This window comes from Bos javanicus, chromosome 2 (assembly GCF_032452875.1).
Source record: "Bos javanicus breed banteng chromosome 2, ARS-OSU_banteng_1.0, whole genome shotgun sequence".
Lineage (NCBI taxonomy): Eukaryota > Metazoa > Chordata > Mammalia > Artiodactyla > Bovidae > Bos > Bos javanicus.
The window spans coordinates 25,758,178-25,774,304 of NC_083869.1; the positions used below are offsets into that span (position 1 = coordinate 25,758,178).

Genomic DNA, 16,127 nt, shown 5'->3' on the forward strand with positions numbered 1-16,127 from the left:
TTCGAATTTATACACCATTTTGTGTTTCCTGTCTAGAGAATATCCTTTAGTATTTGTTGGAGAGCTGGTTTGGTGGTGCAGAATTCTCTCAGCTTTTGCTTGTCTGAGAAGCTTTTGATTTCTCCTTCATACTTGAATGAAATCCTTGCTGGGTACAATAATCTGGGCTGTAGGTTATTTTCTTTCATCATTTTAAGTATGTCTTGCCATTCCCTCCTGGTCTGAAGAGTTTCTATTGAAAGATCAGCTGTTATCCTTATGGGAATTCCCTTGTGTGTTATTTGTTGTTTTTCCCTTGCTGCTTTTAATATTTGTTCTTTGTGTTTGATCTTTGTTAATTTGATTAATATGTGTCTTGGGGTGTTTCGCCTTGGGTTTATCCTGTTTGGGATTCTCTGGGTTTCTTGGACTTGGGTGATTATTTCCTTCCCCAGTTTAGGGAAGTTTTCAACTATTATCTCCTCAAGTATTTTCTCATGGTCTTTCTTTTTGTCTTCTTCTTCTGGAACCCCTATGATTCGAATGTTGTAGCATTTAATATTGTCCTGGAGGTCTCAGATTGTCCTCATTTCTTTTAATTCATTTTTCTTTTATTCTCTCTGATTCATTTATTTCTACCATTCTATCTTCTAATTCACTAATCCTATCTTCTGCCTCTGTTATTCTACTATTTGTTGCCTCCAGAGTGTTTTTAATTTCATTTATTGCATTATTCATTATATATTGACTCTTTTTTATTTCTTCTAGGTCCTTGTTAAACCTTTCTTGCATCTTCTCAATCCTTGTCTCCAAGCTATTTATCTGTGATTCCATTTTAATTTCAAGATTTTGGATCAATTTCACTATCATTATTCGGAATTCTTTATCAGGTAGATTCCCTATCTCTTCCTCTTTTGTTTGGTTTGGTGGGCATTTATCCTGTTCCTTTATCTGCTGGCTATTCCTCTGTCTCTTCATCTTGTTTAAATTGCTGAGTTTGGGGTGTCCTTTCTGTATTCTGGCAGTTTGTGGAGTTCTCTTTATTGTGGCTTTTCCTCGCTGTGTGTGGGTTTGTACAGGTGGCTTGTCAAGGTTTCCTGGTTAGGGAAGCTTGTGTCGGTGTTCTGATGGGTGGAGCTGTATTTCTTCTCTTTGTTCAGTCGCGCTGTGGGGAGGGAGGGAGGGATGCTGCAAACAAATAACACTGGCGTGCGCTCCCAGTGCCTCAGCCACACTGGGTCTGCCCCCGCTCACGGCGCGTGTAGCCTCCCTGCCCACACTGCTTGGGCTCTAGGTTGTTCCGCCGGGAACAATCCGAGGCTGGCCCTGGGTTGCATGTACCTCCCAGGTCCAAGCCGCTCAGGTTCAGGCACTCGGGTAGTCCTCAGAGGCACAGACTCAGTTGGGCCTGAGTTTTGTGCTCTTCCCAGGTCCAAGCAGCTCAAGTGATGAGGTGTTTGGCGAGCGCCAATGCTGCGACTTATCGCCTCCCCGCCACTCGGTTATCTGGGTGTAAAACCGGCGCACCTTCTCAGGCAGATGTTAACCGTCCAGACCCCCAAGAAGTTTTAGTTAGCAAAGAAGCCTGCTTACAGTTTTATAGATAATGTCTCTCTGGGGCTGCGATTGCCCCCTTCCGGCTCTGGCTGCCTGTCACCGGAGGGGGAAGGTCTGCAGCCGGCTATCTCTGTTCAATTCTTTGTTCCGTGTGCGGGCCTGGCGGTGTCTTAGGTTGGGGCTGGCTTTTCGCGTGGTAGATATCCCACAGTCTGGTTTGCTAGCCGAAATTATTTCGCTCAGATAGTGCTCAGGGTATTCAGGCCAGATTCTTACTCTAAGCGATGCAGCCCGCGCTGCGCCTCCCTGTCCAGCCCCCACTTGCTAATGGCGCATGCAGGCATCTGCGCTGCTTCTCCGCTGGGGGAGTTACCGTAGGACTCGCAATCTTCGAGTTTTAATTGTTTATTTATTTTTTCTTCCTGTTATGTTGCCCTCTGTGCTTCCAAAGCTCGGCACAGATTCGGCAGTGAGAAGGTTTCCTGGTGTTTGGAAACTTCTCTCTTTTTAAGACTCCCTTCCCGGGACGGAACTCCGTCCCTCCCTCTTTGTCTCTTTTTTTGTCTTTTATATTTTTTCCTACCTCCTTTCGAAGAGTTGGATTGCTTTTCTGGGTGCCTGATGTCCTCTGCCAGCATTCAGAAGTTGTTTTGTGGAATTTACTCGACGTTTAAATGCTCTTTTGATGAATTTGTGGGGGAGAAAGTGTTCTCCCTGCCCTACTCCTCCGCCATCTTGGCTCCTCCCCCCGCCCCCGTAGGCAGATTCTTTACCAGCTGAGCCACAAGGGAAGCCCAAGAATACTGGAGTGGGTAGTCTATCCCTTCTCCAGTGGATCTTTCCGACCCAGGAATCAAACCTGGGTCTCCTGCATTGCAGGCGGATTCTTTACCAACTGAGCTATCCGGGAAGCCCTGGAGTTTATGTAAAAAAGAGCTATAGGGATAATTTTGCAAGTTAGAAAACTGATGTACTAAATTAGCCTCTAATTATGTTACCTTTTTGGTTTTATGTAACTCGGACTCTAGAACTGGATCCAAATATGGTTATGATACAGCAAGTTAAGGGTATCACTTTCCTACTCAGCTGACCCCAGAAACCACAAATTCAGTGTGGCATGTGTTTACAACGCTGCTTTCCTTTCCCCCTTTAACAAAGAAAAACAACATGTGAACCAAACTACCTGCCACACTCTAGTTCATCTGTGTTATGAAAAACACCTTTATAGATGTATATTAGCCAAAACAAGAAGTTTTTCAATGATATCTCAAGATGCAGTATTTTTAGTAAAATATTTCAAAAAACACATTTAGAAATAAACCTTTGATTTTTTCCAAAGATACAGTTTAAAATATAATTCTTACCTGATAAAAGTTCCCTTATGAGTTTACCAATACTTACAAGTTACAATGTTTTCTCTTGGAATGTTTTATCTTTTTAAAATTAGCCTGTGTAGACTGATTTTCCTATAACTTAGGTCTTTATATATCTGAATAAATTTCATTCTAATTGTAAAGAGAAAAATCAACTTTTAAGTTTTTTTTAAATTCACTTGCCCTTTCCTCCCCAACAGTCCCTATATTCCAAGCCAGGCTTTAAAAATTATCAATAGTAATATCTAGGGATTTCTGGAACATAAAATTCAGGACCAAAACTGTAGACAATAAAAAGAGAAGCTTCATTATTTTGCATTAAGTTTTTCTCTTTTTAAATGTGTCTTAAATTCTGTGGACAGAGGAGCCTGGCAGGCTACAGTCCACCAGGTTGCAAAGAATCGACATGACTGAACAAGCACTACTACTGCTGTTCCGTCTCTGACAGCCTTCAAGACAGATCCCCGCACAACAGGCAGATGTCACCCCTACTGATTGCTAAGCTTACCTGAAGCTCCACCTTCAGTCTGGAGTGGCCACCCAGGAATACACTGGGAGGCCCTTCAAGTTGCTAAACAGACTCTCCCGTGCACGTCCTAGGGTCTTTGTTCATCTGCAGAACGGTACAGCATCTGTGTGCAGGGGGCATTCCCTCAAACACTAGGGTGCCACTAAAGACGCCGTGGGTAAAAAGGATGAAGGACGCCTGATACAAAATGGAGTCAGGAAGCCACACAGTGGGGTCCTTGTGCATTCCCACTGGTCTCAGTATTCACTATCAGCAGGGAGAAAGAAGATTCCCACACACCTTAGCAACAGCAAACTCCCCACCACTTGGTGCCAACAAGAAACCGCCACAACTCTGAATTCTCATTCTCCTCCAGTGAGCTTTGGTTCAAAACAACCCTCCCCAGCTCCCTCCCAGAACCTAATAAAAGCCAGCCTCCAAAAAAACATACAAGCACCCCAATATTCACTGCAGTACTATGGCCAGGACATGGAAGCAACTTAAATGTCCACCAACAGGGGAATGGACAAAGAAGATATGCTACATATATACAATGGAATATTAGTCATAAAAGAAAATAAAACCATGCCATTGGTTAGCAACATGGATGGATCTAGAGATTACCATATTGAGTAAAGTAAGTCAGACATGGAAAGACAAATATATAATACACTTATAAGAGATATCTAAAAAAAAAAGAGGGTACAAATGAGCTTATTTATAAAACAGAAGTAGAGTGACAAATGTAGCAAACAAACTTATGGTTACCAAGAGATAATGGAGGGAGGGATAAACTGGGAGATTGGGACTGACCTATATATACTACTATATATACATAGATAACTAATAAGAATCTGCTATATAGCATATGGAATTCTCAATACTCTAACACCCCTTATGAGAAAAGAATCTAAACAAGAGTGGATACATGTATGTATATAACTGATTCAATTTGCTGCACACCTGAGAGCAACACAACATTGTAAATAAACTATACTTCAATAAAAAATTGTTTTAAATGGGCAGAAGACCTAAATAGGCATTTCTCCAATGAAGACATACAGATGACCAATGGGCACATGAAAAGATGCTTAAAATCACTAATTATTCGAGAAATACAAATCAAAACCACAATGTGGTTCCACTTCACACTGGTCAGAATGGCTCTCATGAAAAAATCTATAAATAATAAATGCTGGAGACAGTGTGAAGAAAAAGGAACCCTCCTACACTGTGGTGGGGATGTAAACTGGTGCAGGCACTATGGAAAACAGTACGGAGGGGCCTTAAAAAACCTAAAAATAGAGTTACCATATGAGTCAGCATTTCCCATGATGTACTCTACATATAAGTTAAATAAACAGGGTGACAATATACAGCCTTGATGAACTCCTTCTCCTATTTGGAACCAGTCTGTTGTTCCATGTCCAGTTCTAACTGTTGCTTCCTGACCTGCATACAAATTTCTCAAGAGGACAGTGAAAAAGTTGTCTTAAAGCTCAACATTCAGAAAATGAAGATCATGGCATCCGGTCCCACCACTTCATGGGAAATAGATGGGGAAACAGTGGAAACAGTGTCAGACTTTATTTTTCTGGGCTCCAAAATCACTGCAGATGGTGACTGCAGCCATGAAATTAAAAGATGCTTACTCTTTGAAAGGAAAGTTATGACCAACCTAGATAGCATGTTCAAAAGCAGAGACATTACTTTGCCAACAAAGGTTCGTCTAGTCAAGGCTATGGTTTTTCCTGTGGTCATGTATGGATGTGAGAGTTGGACTGTGAAGAAGGCTGAGCACCGAAGAATTGATGCTTTTGAACTGTGGTGTTGGAGAAGACTCTTGAGAGTCCCTTGGACTGCAAGGAGATCCAACCAGTCCATTCTGAAGGAGATCAACCTTGGGATTTCTTTGGAAGGAATGATCCTAAAGCTGAAACTCCAGTACTCTGGCCACTTCATGCGAATAGTTGACTCACTGGAAAAGATTCTGATGCTGGGAGGGATTGGGGGCAGGAGGAGAAGGGGACAACAGAGAATGAGATGGCTGGATGGCATTACTGACTCCTTGGACGTGAGTCTGAGTGAACTCCAGGAGTTGGTGATGGACAGGGAGGCCTGGCGTCCTGCAATTCATGGGGTCGCAAAGAGTCAGACAGACTGAGCGACTGATCTGATCTGATCTGATGATCCAGCAGTCCCACTCCTGGGTATATATCAAGAAAAAAACTCTAATTTAAAAAGATACATGAACTACAATGTTCACAGAAGCACTATTTACAAAAACCAAGACATGGAAGCAATTGAAATGTTTATCAACAGATGAACAGATAAAGAAGATGTGCTACATATATACAATGGAATATTACCACTCAGTCATAAAAAATGAAATAATGTCATTTGCGGCAACATGGATGGACAAAGAGATAATCATACTAAGTGAAGTCAGTCAGACAAAGACATATCATATGCTATCACTTATATGTGGACTCTAAAAACATGATAAAAGTGAACTTATTTACAAAACAGAAAGAGACTCACAGACATAGAAAACAAACATGGCTACCAAAGGGGAAAGCAGGGGGTAGGATAAATTAGGAGTTTGGCATTAGCAGATACAAACTTCTATTCATAAAATAAACAATAAAGCCCTACTCTAGCATAGGGAACTATGTGCAGTATTTTATAATAAACCATAATGAAGCAGAATATGAAAAAGTATACTGTATGTACATGTATGTGTGTGTATATATATCTGAGTCACTTTGCTGACACCAGAAACTAACACGACATTGTAAGTTAACTATACGTCAATTAAAAAAAAAAAAAAGTTGGGCTCTTGAGTAAAGACACTGGGTCCATATTCCATTCTGCCGCTTCCCAGGTAAGCCTGGGTGAGTTAAAACTTCTGTAGGCCTCAGTGCCTCCATCTGTAAAGCAGGGGTCACAGCGGTGCCAACTTCATTGGCTCATTATAAGCATTAAGTAAGATGATCTGGGAAAGGGGTTTAGTACAGAGGCCGGCACCTAGGAGGGACATGGTAGAAACAACTTGATGTTTTATCCAAAGGAAAAACTGAGATGATGTCTTAAGGGTCTGATTAAGATTGCTTAGGGAAACAAAAAGCAGGCTTTGCTGTGATTGAGACAAGCAGGCTAGCTCTAAGGACTTTTAATTAATCAATCACATAAGCCCTAAAGTAATGATACTTGCTTAGAAAGATCACTGACTCCAGGGAAAAAGCAGAGTAATTGAGAACACAGGTAAAGTTAGAGCAGAGACTGATAATTTGTCAGAAAAAGGTACAGCCATCACATAAGTATGTATTTTTCAAATGTACTTAATGTCTCTTAGCTGTATGAGCCTGAACTCCCAGTTGCAAGTTCCAGAAACCATGCTCAAGGTAGCTTAGGCACAAACAGGGAAGCCCTGGCTCGTAGAATCCAGGAGTTGAATACACAAGCTGTGTAGAGTCAGGACACAGTGGCTACAGCTGTCGTCACGAGAGTGTGGCGCTTAAAGTGGGGACTTTCCCTTGCTCATCTCTCCTTCTCCTTTCACATGGGTCTTATTCTTCTCTCTCTCAATGTAGACAGATTTTCTACACATGATGCAAAACATAGCTCCCAGCAATTCTTAGGTTTTATCAGATACAGCCCTAGCTTTTAAGGAAAAATTGACTGTCAACAACCAAAACCCCAGTCAACAACTCAGTTAATTCAGCCAGTTTTTTGGGCTACAAAGAACAGATAAATTTAAGCCATTTAAGAAAAAAATGTACTAGTACTTAACGTACTCCATGTCACAGAAATTGGTCCTTGGTAAATATTAACATTTATTAAATGAATAGAAAAAGAAGAAATGTAACAAGTGAAGTGAAAGTAAAAGTCGCTCAGTCATGTCCAACTCTTTGTGACCCCATGGAATATACATGGGGTCCGTGGAGTTCTCCAGGCCAAAATACTAGAGTGGGTACCTTTTCCCATCTCCAGGGGATCTTTCCAACCCAGGGATTGAACCTAGATCTCCCACATTGTTGATGGATTCTTTACTAGCTGAGCCACAAGGGAAGCCCAAGAATACTGGAATGGGTATAGCCTATCCCTTCTCCAGAGGATCTTCCTGACCCAAGAATCGAACCGGGATCCCCTGCAATGCAGGTGGATTCTTTACCAACTGAGCTATCAGGGAAGCAACGACAAAGTAAAGGAAAAGAACATATTAAACTAGAGCTTTGCAATATGGTAGCCACTCACCATATGTGGCAACTGAGCACTTAAAACTAATTAGTTAGATCTGAGATATGTACATCAGATTATAAAGACTTAGTACTGGACTTCTTTGGTGGTAAAGTGGATAAGAATCCATCTGCCAATGCAGGAGACGTAGTTTTCATCCTTGGTCTGAAAAGAGTTCACATGCCACGAAGCAACTGAGCTCATGCGCCACAACTAGAGTCCACGCCCTAGAGCCTGAGAGCTGCAGCTACTGAAGCCCTCGTGCCTAGAGCCTACGCTCTGCAGCAAGCGAGGCCACCGCAGTGAGAAGCCCATCTACTGCAAGTAAAGAAAGCCTGCGGGCACCAATGACGGTCCAGCACAATGAAAAATAAATAATAAGAAAACCTTAAAAAGACTTAGTACCAAAAAAAGGTAAAACATCTCATATTTCATTATAATAAAACATTGAAAGATAAATATTTTCTTCATCCTACATGTGTAGTTATTTCATCCTTTTGTGCTATTTGTTTTTATAAATTACCTTTTATTTGAACAGGCAAAGGGAGAGTTACAGGTAGACAGCTACATGCTCAGGCCCTGAAATTGTGAGAAGAGACAGCTAATTAAGCACCATCCTCGAGGATGGATGGGTTTCCTTGTGCTTTGGGCTTCCCTTGTGGCTCAGCTGGTAGAGAATCCGCCTGCAACGTGGGAGACCTGGGCTTGATTCCTGGGTTGGGAAGATCTTCTGGAGAAGGGAAAGGCTACCCACTCCAGTATTCTGGCCTGGAGAATTCCATGGACTATACAGTCCATGGGGTCAAAGACGAACACGACTCAGTGACTTTCACTTCCATCCTAGAGGAGCTTAGTGGGGAAAGCGGGCAGGGAGGCTAATATTTCACTGCAAAGTCTCAAGTGTGTATAAAATGATTTCAGTGATCATTTTTCACTTACATTCATATTTAAAGGTGACTACCTATAAATTTTATATATTACCTTTACAGCATAATACAGTTCGAGGAATTCAGACTCTGGAGTCAGACTGCCTATGTTCAAATCCCAGCAAATGGTGTGATCTTGAGCAAGTTCCTTAATCCCTGTATGATTCACTCTCCTCAAGTGTAAAATGACAAAAATACTGAAAGGGACAGGATGATTAAATAATTAATCCCATTAGGGGATTGTAAATAAAGAAGTATGGGAGATTCCTGTAAATTAATGATCACTCAAGAAAGTAGGTTTGCTTAGCAACAAAACCATGCAACAGAAGCATGAGACATGTCCCAAAACAATAAAACAATGGTGGAATGAGACCCACATTCTGCCCAGTGAGCTCAGCAAGTGAATGAGTCCTAGGACACATTCTTCTGCATGCAGAGGAAACAAAAATATAAGGAAAAGGTGACATAATAAAATGATGATTATGAGATATGCCATATGTTAGTATAGGTGGTGCTAGAGGTAAGGCAATGGCACCCCACTCCAGTACTCTTGCCTGGAAAATCCCATGGGCAGAGGAGTCTAGTGGGCTGCAGTCCATGGGGTCGCTAAGAGTCAGACAGGACTGAGCGACTTCACTTTCACTTTTCACTTTCATACATTGGAGAAAGAAATGGCAACCCACTCCAGCGTTCTTGCCTGGAGAATCCCAGGGATGGGGGAACCTGGTGGGCTGCCGTCTATGGGGTCGCACAGAGTCGGACACGACTGAAGCGACTTAGCACAGCACACCACTTTTTGCTCATTTCCACTGCATCATGACAATCCCAATTTGACCACATGGGGACAAAAAAACTCCCCTGCCAGATGTGGAGGAGGAACTGATGCTGGAAACCTGATGTCTACTCAAGAATGAAGAAGAAAGTGGTCGTCTTTCCCTCCCTACTTTTCCTTTGACTATAAAACTGTAGACTACTTAGCTCTGGCTCTGGTGCCCTCTCCAACTTGTCACCCTCAGAAGCATCCTATTCTAATAAGTCACTTTTTATCTATTACTTTGTCTCTTGCTGAATTCTTTGTGTTGAGACATAAAAAACTGGAGTTCCTTGAAGCCTCCAAAATGCCACCCCGCAGTTTCAGTACTACCTGCTTTACAGAGTACTTCAAGGATTAATATAAACAGCTCACAGTACTAACCACTCCAACTCTTCCTCCTCCCAGACAGCCCTGAAGCTGAACTCTGACTTAGAGTTCTAAGTGCACAACTGAGCCTGGACAGGGCAATGAAGGGGGAGAAAACGTTGCAGATTGAGCCCAAATGGTGGGGTGGGGGGTGGGGTGGGGTGTGTGTGTGTGTGTGTGTGTGTGTGTGTGTGTGTGGTGGGTAGTGGAAGTTCTGGAATTCTGGAATGATGCAGCTGAGTCCCTACAAAGGTGTTGGAATTCAGCTTTGGTAAACCCAACACTTAAAGAGCAGTGCTGTTGTTTTCCTGAGAGTTAAGACAAAACTTCAAATACAAAAAAAAAAAAAAAATTAACATGGAGGATTTGGGGATCATTTGTATTTAGTTTTAGGAGAATGAAACAAATCAAAAGACACTTTCAGTGTCTTTCTCTATTTTTAAAAAGCAACTTTCAGGACTCTCTTCGGGGTAAAAACATACTCGTCCATTTCACTTATGCCCTCTGGGAAGTCAGACAATTTATAATTACGCCAGGTATTAATTTAAAACGCTACCGGGGCACAGTGTAGTTTGAACAGGAGCTCGATTTTGGAAGTTTCAAGTCAACTTGATTATCTCACAGAAGAAGGAAGACTGGATCTTAGAAGTGATCCATTGTCCAAACCTATCATTTTGCAGAAGATGAAAATAAGGTCCGGGGAGGTTAAATGATTTGCTCAAATTCCAAAGAAATTTCTTCATGGCTAAGCAAGTAGTCTAGCGAGTAATGAAGTATTAATCACAAGCCAGCTGAGTCCCTGCTCCTCCTATTTATTGGCCATTTAGCTGTCTTCCCCCCACCTCCGCCTCGCCCCACAAAAGTTAGAGGAAAAAAAAGAGGGGCGGGTGCCTGAGGACCGAGGGAAGGAGCCAGAAGCCCTGGGATGGAACGCGGCTATTTTCATTGTTTTTTGGGGGGTAAGCAGGGGAGGGAGTTGGCATGTGCGAATCGGCAGGTCAGAGAATGGTGGTGTAGATGCGCCTGTCAGAACCGCTTAGCTATCACACCCACAGGGACACAAATATCCCTTCCTCAGCGCCGAACTACAGCCAGAGGAAGACGCCAAAGTACGAGGTGCACCTCCGGTCGCGCGGCCCCTACCTTCTCGTGCGCTGCCTGGGCTGTGGTGGGGCGCCAGAGCCCGAACCTGGAGCGGTCAGAGAAGTTGGCGGGTTCAAGCGCCGGGCCTGAGGGAGTCCGAGGTAAGAACTGGGTCAGGTTGCTCGCAGAGATGGGGAGACGGCGACCGTGCTCGGTGTGGCGCCTCTTACCCGCCTGTGGCCCCCTCACGCGGAGCATCGGAAGGGTTGACATAGAAAGCTAGCCCAGCTCCTGCTTCGCTCGGTGTTGGGCGCGTGGAGCAGTAGACGTCGCGTCGCCATGGAGACGAGACGGCGCGCTAGCGCGTGCGCGGTTGGAGCAGAGTAAGCTGAGAAGGGGCAAGGGGTAAGGGGCGGGGCAAACCTTGGGCAGGGCTGACGGGGCGGGGCAGGGCTGAGGGGGCGTGAAGGGGGCGGAGCGGGATCCAGGAGTCTAGGAACTTGGGCAGCCCACGTGCCAGGGAGCCACGGGGTCGGGGTCCTACGGAGTGCATACACGGTCCGACGCTTCCCTCATAGCTCAGTCGGTAAACTATCTGTCTGCAATACAGGAGACCCGGGTTCAATTAATGGGTCTGGAAGAGCCCCAGGAGAAGGAAATGGCAACCCACTCCAGTATTCCTGCCTGGAGAATCCCACTGACAGAGGAGCCTGACAGGCTACAGTCCATGGGGTCGCCAAGAGTCGGACACGTCTTAGCGACTAAATCACCACCAGTCTGACACATTCGTTTGAGAGTCCTCACGTTCACCAGTTACCCTGAGAAGGGCAGATTGGAGGGGGATTGATTTCCTTGTCCACATCTGATCATGTTTTTGGTGAGGAGAGGGGAAAAGGCTAGGTGGCCACCTTTGTGTTTTAAACCTGTGGAGTAAAAGATGAGTTGGGAGAGAGGGTTGTCCCTGGATGTGGATGAACAAATGTCCCCTGCAGGATTTCGTCCCCTAACCTAAGATCGCCCCGAGAAGATTATGGGTTTTCTGGCATGGCGGGGGGCGCGATCTCTGGAACGAGTTTCCCTACATCAGGTGCTACTGCTGCTGCTAAGTCGCTTCAGTCATGTCCGACTCCAAAGACGGCAGCCCACCAGGCTCCCCCGTCCCTGGGATTCTCCAGGCAAGAACACTGGAGTGGGTTGCCATTTCCTTCTCCAGTGCATGAAAGTGAAAAGTGAAAGTGAAGTCCCTCAGTCGTGTCCGACTCTTCTCGACCCCATGGACTGCAGCCTACCAGGCTCTTCCGTCCATGGGATTTTCCAGGCAAGAGTACTTACTGGAGTGGGGTGCCATTGCCTTCTCCGAAGTAGCCATATGATATGAGGTATAATCGCTATTTAACCTCTTAGGTGCTCTCAAGGAATATGTGCCTTGGTAGAAGTTTGTCAGCTTCAAATGACAAAGTATATAAAGTTCTGACATGTAGACAGGCTTAAAAATGGTAAATTTTATAATTATATTTATATAAAATGGAGCCAGGTGGACCATTTCAGGAACTGAGTGTATATAGAGATTCTGTTATTTTAAAATTCTCTTAATCATTTGTTCATATTCATTCTAAACCTCCTTGGAGCCTAGGATGGTAGGAAAGAGGTAGAGGGAAAAGACCAGAAATGGAAGTTTCAGAATGGAAGTTTTTTAAAGAACTCAATTAAGTCATTGACAGATATACTCCTAGTTTAAAAGGACATAGCAAACCACTCTCTCCTCTATTTTAGGAGCACCCTTATGTCTTAAGTTTGGTTGAAGACTTTTTGTTCAGTAAAGGCAAAGGAAAATTCATTATACTTCTTGATCAATACCTTTTAAAACATTAGTTTTGATGAATTTTTCTTACTACTGATACATGGGTAATGTCTAACTGGCTATTCCCATCGTCCTGCCCCGAGGAAATGGAAGAAACCCCCAAATCTAACTGATTACTCTTCCTACCCCTCTTCCCTGCAACAGAAGAGTCCATTTGTTGAAAACAGTGTTTTCAGTATTTATTGTTCCTGAAAGAAGGGGCAAAAATGGTTTAATGATCTTGGAGAATAAAAATATTTCCTCCACATGAAGGAGTAAACAGACAGGACTTCTACTTTGAGCCCCAGGGTCTTCAAGTACAAAGTGGGGATGATCAAAGTACTTGCTCAGAACAGGATCTGAGAGAAAATAGGCCCCTGACACAGAGCATGGCACATGACAATTGATCAGTAACACTTAGCTATCATTATTACTCCTCCTACACTATGTATCTGAATAAAAGTCCTTGCATCCAGAATAGCTATAAAAATTAAAGATTAGATAAAGTGCCTGGTCCAGGGCCTGTTTGAACCCATGTTGGTTATTCTATTTCTCCCTGATGAAAAGAAAAATTACACTTCATCTTTGTGTGAATAACTTTAGGAATAATCCACCTAAAATATTTTTCTTTTCTAGAAATTTTGCATCTACACGAGGTGATAGATGTTCACTAAAAATATTATGGTAATCATTTCGTCATGTATGTAAGTCAAATCATTATGTTGTACACCTTAAACTTATACAGTGCTGTATTCAATTATATCTCAATAAAATTGGAAGGAAAAAAAAAAAAAAAAGAAATTGTGGAGAGAAAGAGGCCCTGTCCCTCAATATCCTGTGATTAGATGTCACCACTGGTATACAATTTCTACAGGTTGTGGCCTTCTGTGTAACTGTTCCTCAAACACTAAGGGAATTTGGCCAGTTCTGGGGCCCTAGAACTTTGAATACTTTGGAGCTTCAAAGTAGCCATTATGTAGGTATCCACTTATGACCAAGTGTGGATATAAGTGGTATGAAAGTGAAAGTCGTTCAGTCATGTCCAACTCTTTGTGACCTCACAGACTGTAGCCCACCAGGCACCCCTGTTCATGAGATTTTCCAGGCAAGAATACTGGAGTGGGTTGCCATTTTCTCCTCCAGGAAATAAAAGGAGGGTAAGCTATAAAAGGGGCTTCCCTGATGGCTCAAGTGATAAGAAAAAAAAAATCTGCCTGCAGTGCAGGAGACACAGGAGATGCAGTTGGATCCTTGGGTCCCTGGAGCAGGAAATGGCAACCCACTGCAGTAGTCTTGCTTGGAGAATTCCATGGACAGAGAAGCCCATCCCATGGGGTTGCAAAGAGTTGAACATTACTCAGTGTGTGTGCACACTCGAGCTACAAAAAGACAGAAAGAAATGAATTAACTCACCTATCTCTCTAACTTTTGTACAGAATTTAATTTTGGTGTTAAAAGTGGAGCACAGTTTAGCTCTGACGGTGCATTCAGGCCACTGAATAAATTATAAAAATATGTATCTAGTGATGGTTTATTCTAACAAAGTGAAGGGGGAAAGCCAAATACGCTTATAGAAACACTGAATCTCCCAACAACTATCTTTTATTCAACTCCACAGTTTTTAATGGTTAATTTTTGTATCACATGTCTAATTGTTAGCAGAGCATGATGAAAAATGTTTAACATTTAGTGTTTTTCTGATTATAAAAGTAATACATGCTCATGACAATTTGCAACATAAAGAGAAACACAAAGAAAAACCAACTTAGTCAATAATTTTACTTTTCCTTCTAGCCTTTTGTGTGCATGTATATATTTACTTTATAAAACTTGTATTAGATAGTGTATACACTGTTAGCATCCCTCTTTGCTTAACACTCTCTCTAATGTCTATTTCCCCAATCTTAATAAGTCTTCAAAAACATTTTCAGTGGTCATATGTTATATAATATGTACAAGCCACAATTTATTTGTAATTTACTCCTTCTTTCAAGAATAATTATTGAGTATTTACTTTATATTAGACACTATGCTAGGCATAAGATTTAAGTGATGAACAGTGACTATAAAAATAAGGTTTTGATGAACATCTTTGTAAATAGGTCTTTAATGGCATCTTTCATTCTTAGACTGAATTCCTAGGATTATGAAAACATAACTTCAAAAAACAATTTTCCAGCTTCAAAGGCAAACTTAAGGAATAAAATTCTGAACTGTAAAATATTAACTTTTTGGAAAATTACCAACAACAGAATTAATATTTATTTTATGCAATGTGTGAACTTACCCAGAAGATGCTTTCTTGTTAGTGTCTGTGAAACATCAAGGGTATTTGAAGTGTATTGACTTTGGCTTTTCCCTCTAATTCTTTGCAGGATTTGCAGGTTTTCTCAACAGTGTGAGATTGTTTGAAGTATATGCAAATTGCCCTACTTCCTCCTCTCAGAGTTAAAATGTTAACTATTTTATTTCCAGCTTTCCTCTTGTAAACATAAGGCTTTTCCGCATTTCTTTCTTTTGCCATCCGGTGTAAAACATTTTGTATCTTTACACTTTTTAACCTGAAGGCAGATTTCTTTTTCCTAACCCCAAGTTATAACATAAACATTCCTATAAGACACTAGATTTAACATATTTTATAGTTAATTTTGGCCAAGAAATATCATGTAAGTTAACCAATGTTTTTAGGGAACTTCATGAGAGATTATTAAGGGTAATACTCCCCCAAACACACACACACCCTACTATTCTTTGATGATTACATGTTCATACATAAGGATGAAATGTATGAAATTGCCACTTGTGGATTAAAAATGGTCAACCAACTTCATATAGTTCTGTTTGTATAAACATTTCATTAACTAGTTTATTATAGTCAACTTTCTCCAAATAGTGAACTTTCTGATTATCATATTAAGGATAGCCTTTATTATTATACAAGATTGTGTTTGCTTTGATTTTCATAAATGTTGGAATCCAGTCAGGAGAGTGCCATAAAATGTTTGTTTATTATTGCAGAGACAGTAGAGGAAGCCTGGAGCCAAAACACTGTTATTTTAGGTGTCATGTAAATGATGATTATCTTCCAATTCTTCATGTGTGGATGAATTTAAATATGAGTAAATATGTGAAATAACAATCTTTTCTTTTTTAAAGGCTGGTTGTACTTAATCACTTTAATAAGATGGGAAGGGGAAGACTGGCCATCAGTTCAGGCTAGACTCCATCAGAGTGGATCCAACCTGAATCCCACTGCTCTCTGCTCTTCTCTGAGTCACTCTGGAGACAGCACACGGCCACACTGACAAATCTGTGCTCCACAGATTTCCCTCTTTCAACCCCTAATGTGGATCATCCCATTACCATGGGCATTATATCCTGATTCTTCTTCTTCTTCCTTTTTTAATTTGGCTGAGCTGCAAGACATGTAGGATCTTAGTTC

At 42.0% G+C, this 16,127-nt stretch overlaps 1 protein-coding gene across 8 annotated transcripts in view; it reads right to left on the reverse strand.

Annotated features, from left to right (window-relative positions):
- ERICH2 (glutamate rich 2) overlaps window positions 1-11,230 on the reverse strand; it is a 39,861-nt gene extending 28,631 nt beyond the window's left edge. For 2 of the 8 annotated variants that reach the window (XM_061435558.1, XM_061435556.1), the window contains exon 1: window positions 3,418-3,600. Coding sequence is in view for 3 of the 8 variants with exons in the window: in XM_061435552.1 (XP_061291536.1) it covers window positions 10,906-11,118 (213 nt within the window). In the remaining 5 variants the exon portion in view is untranslated. Of the gene's footprint in view, window positions 1-3,417; window positions 3,601-10,905 lie in introns of those variants that run through there. The other 6 variants (XM_061435552.1, XM_061435548.1, XM_061435553.1 and 3 more) reach the window with 6 other exon arrangements.
- Window positions 11,231-16,127: the final 4,897 nt, after the last annotated feature.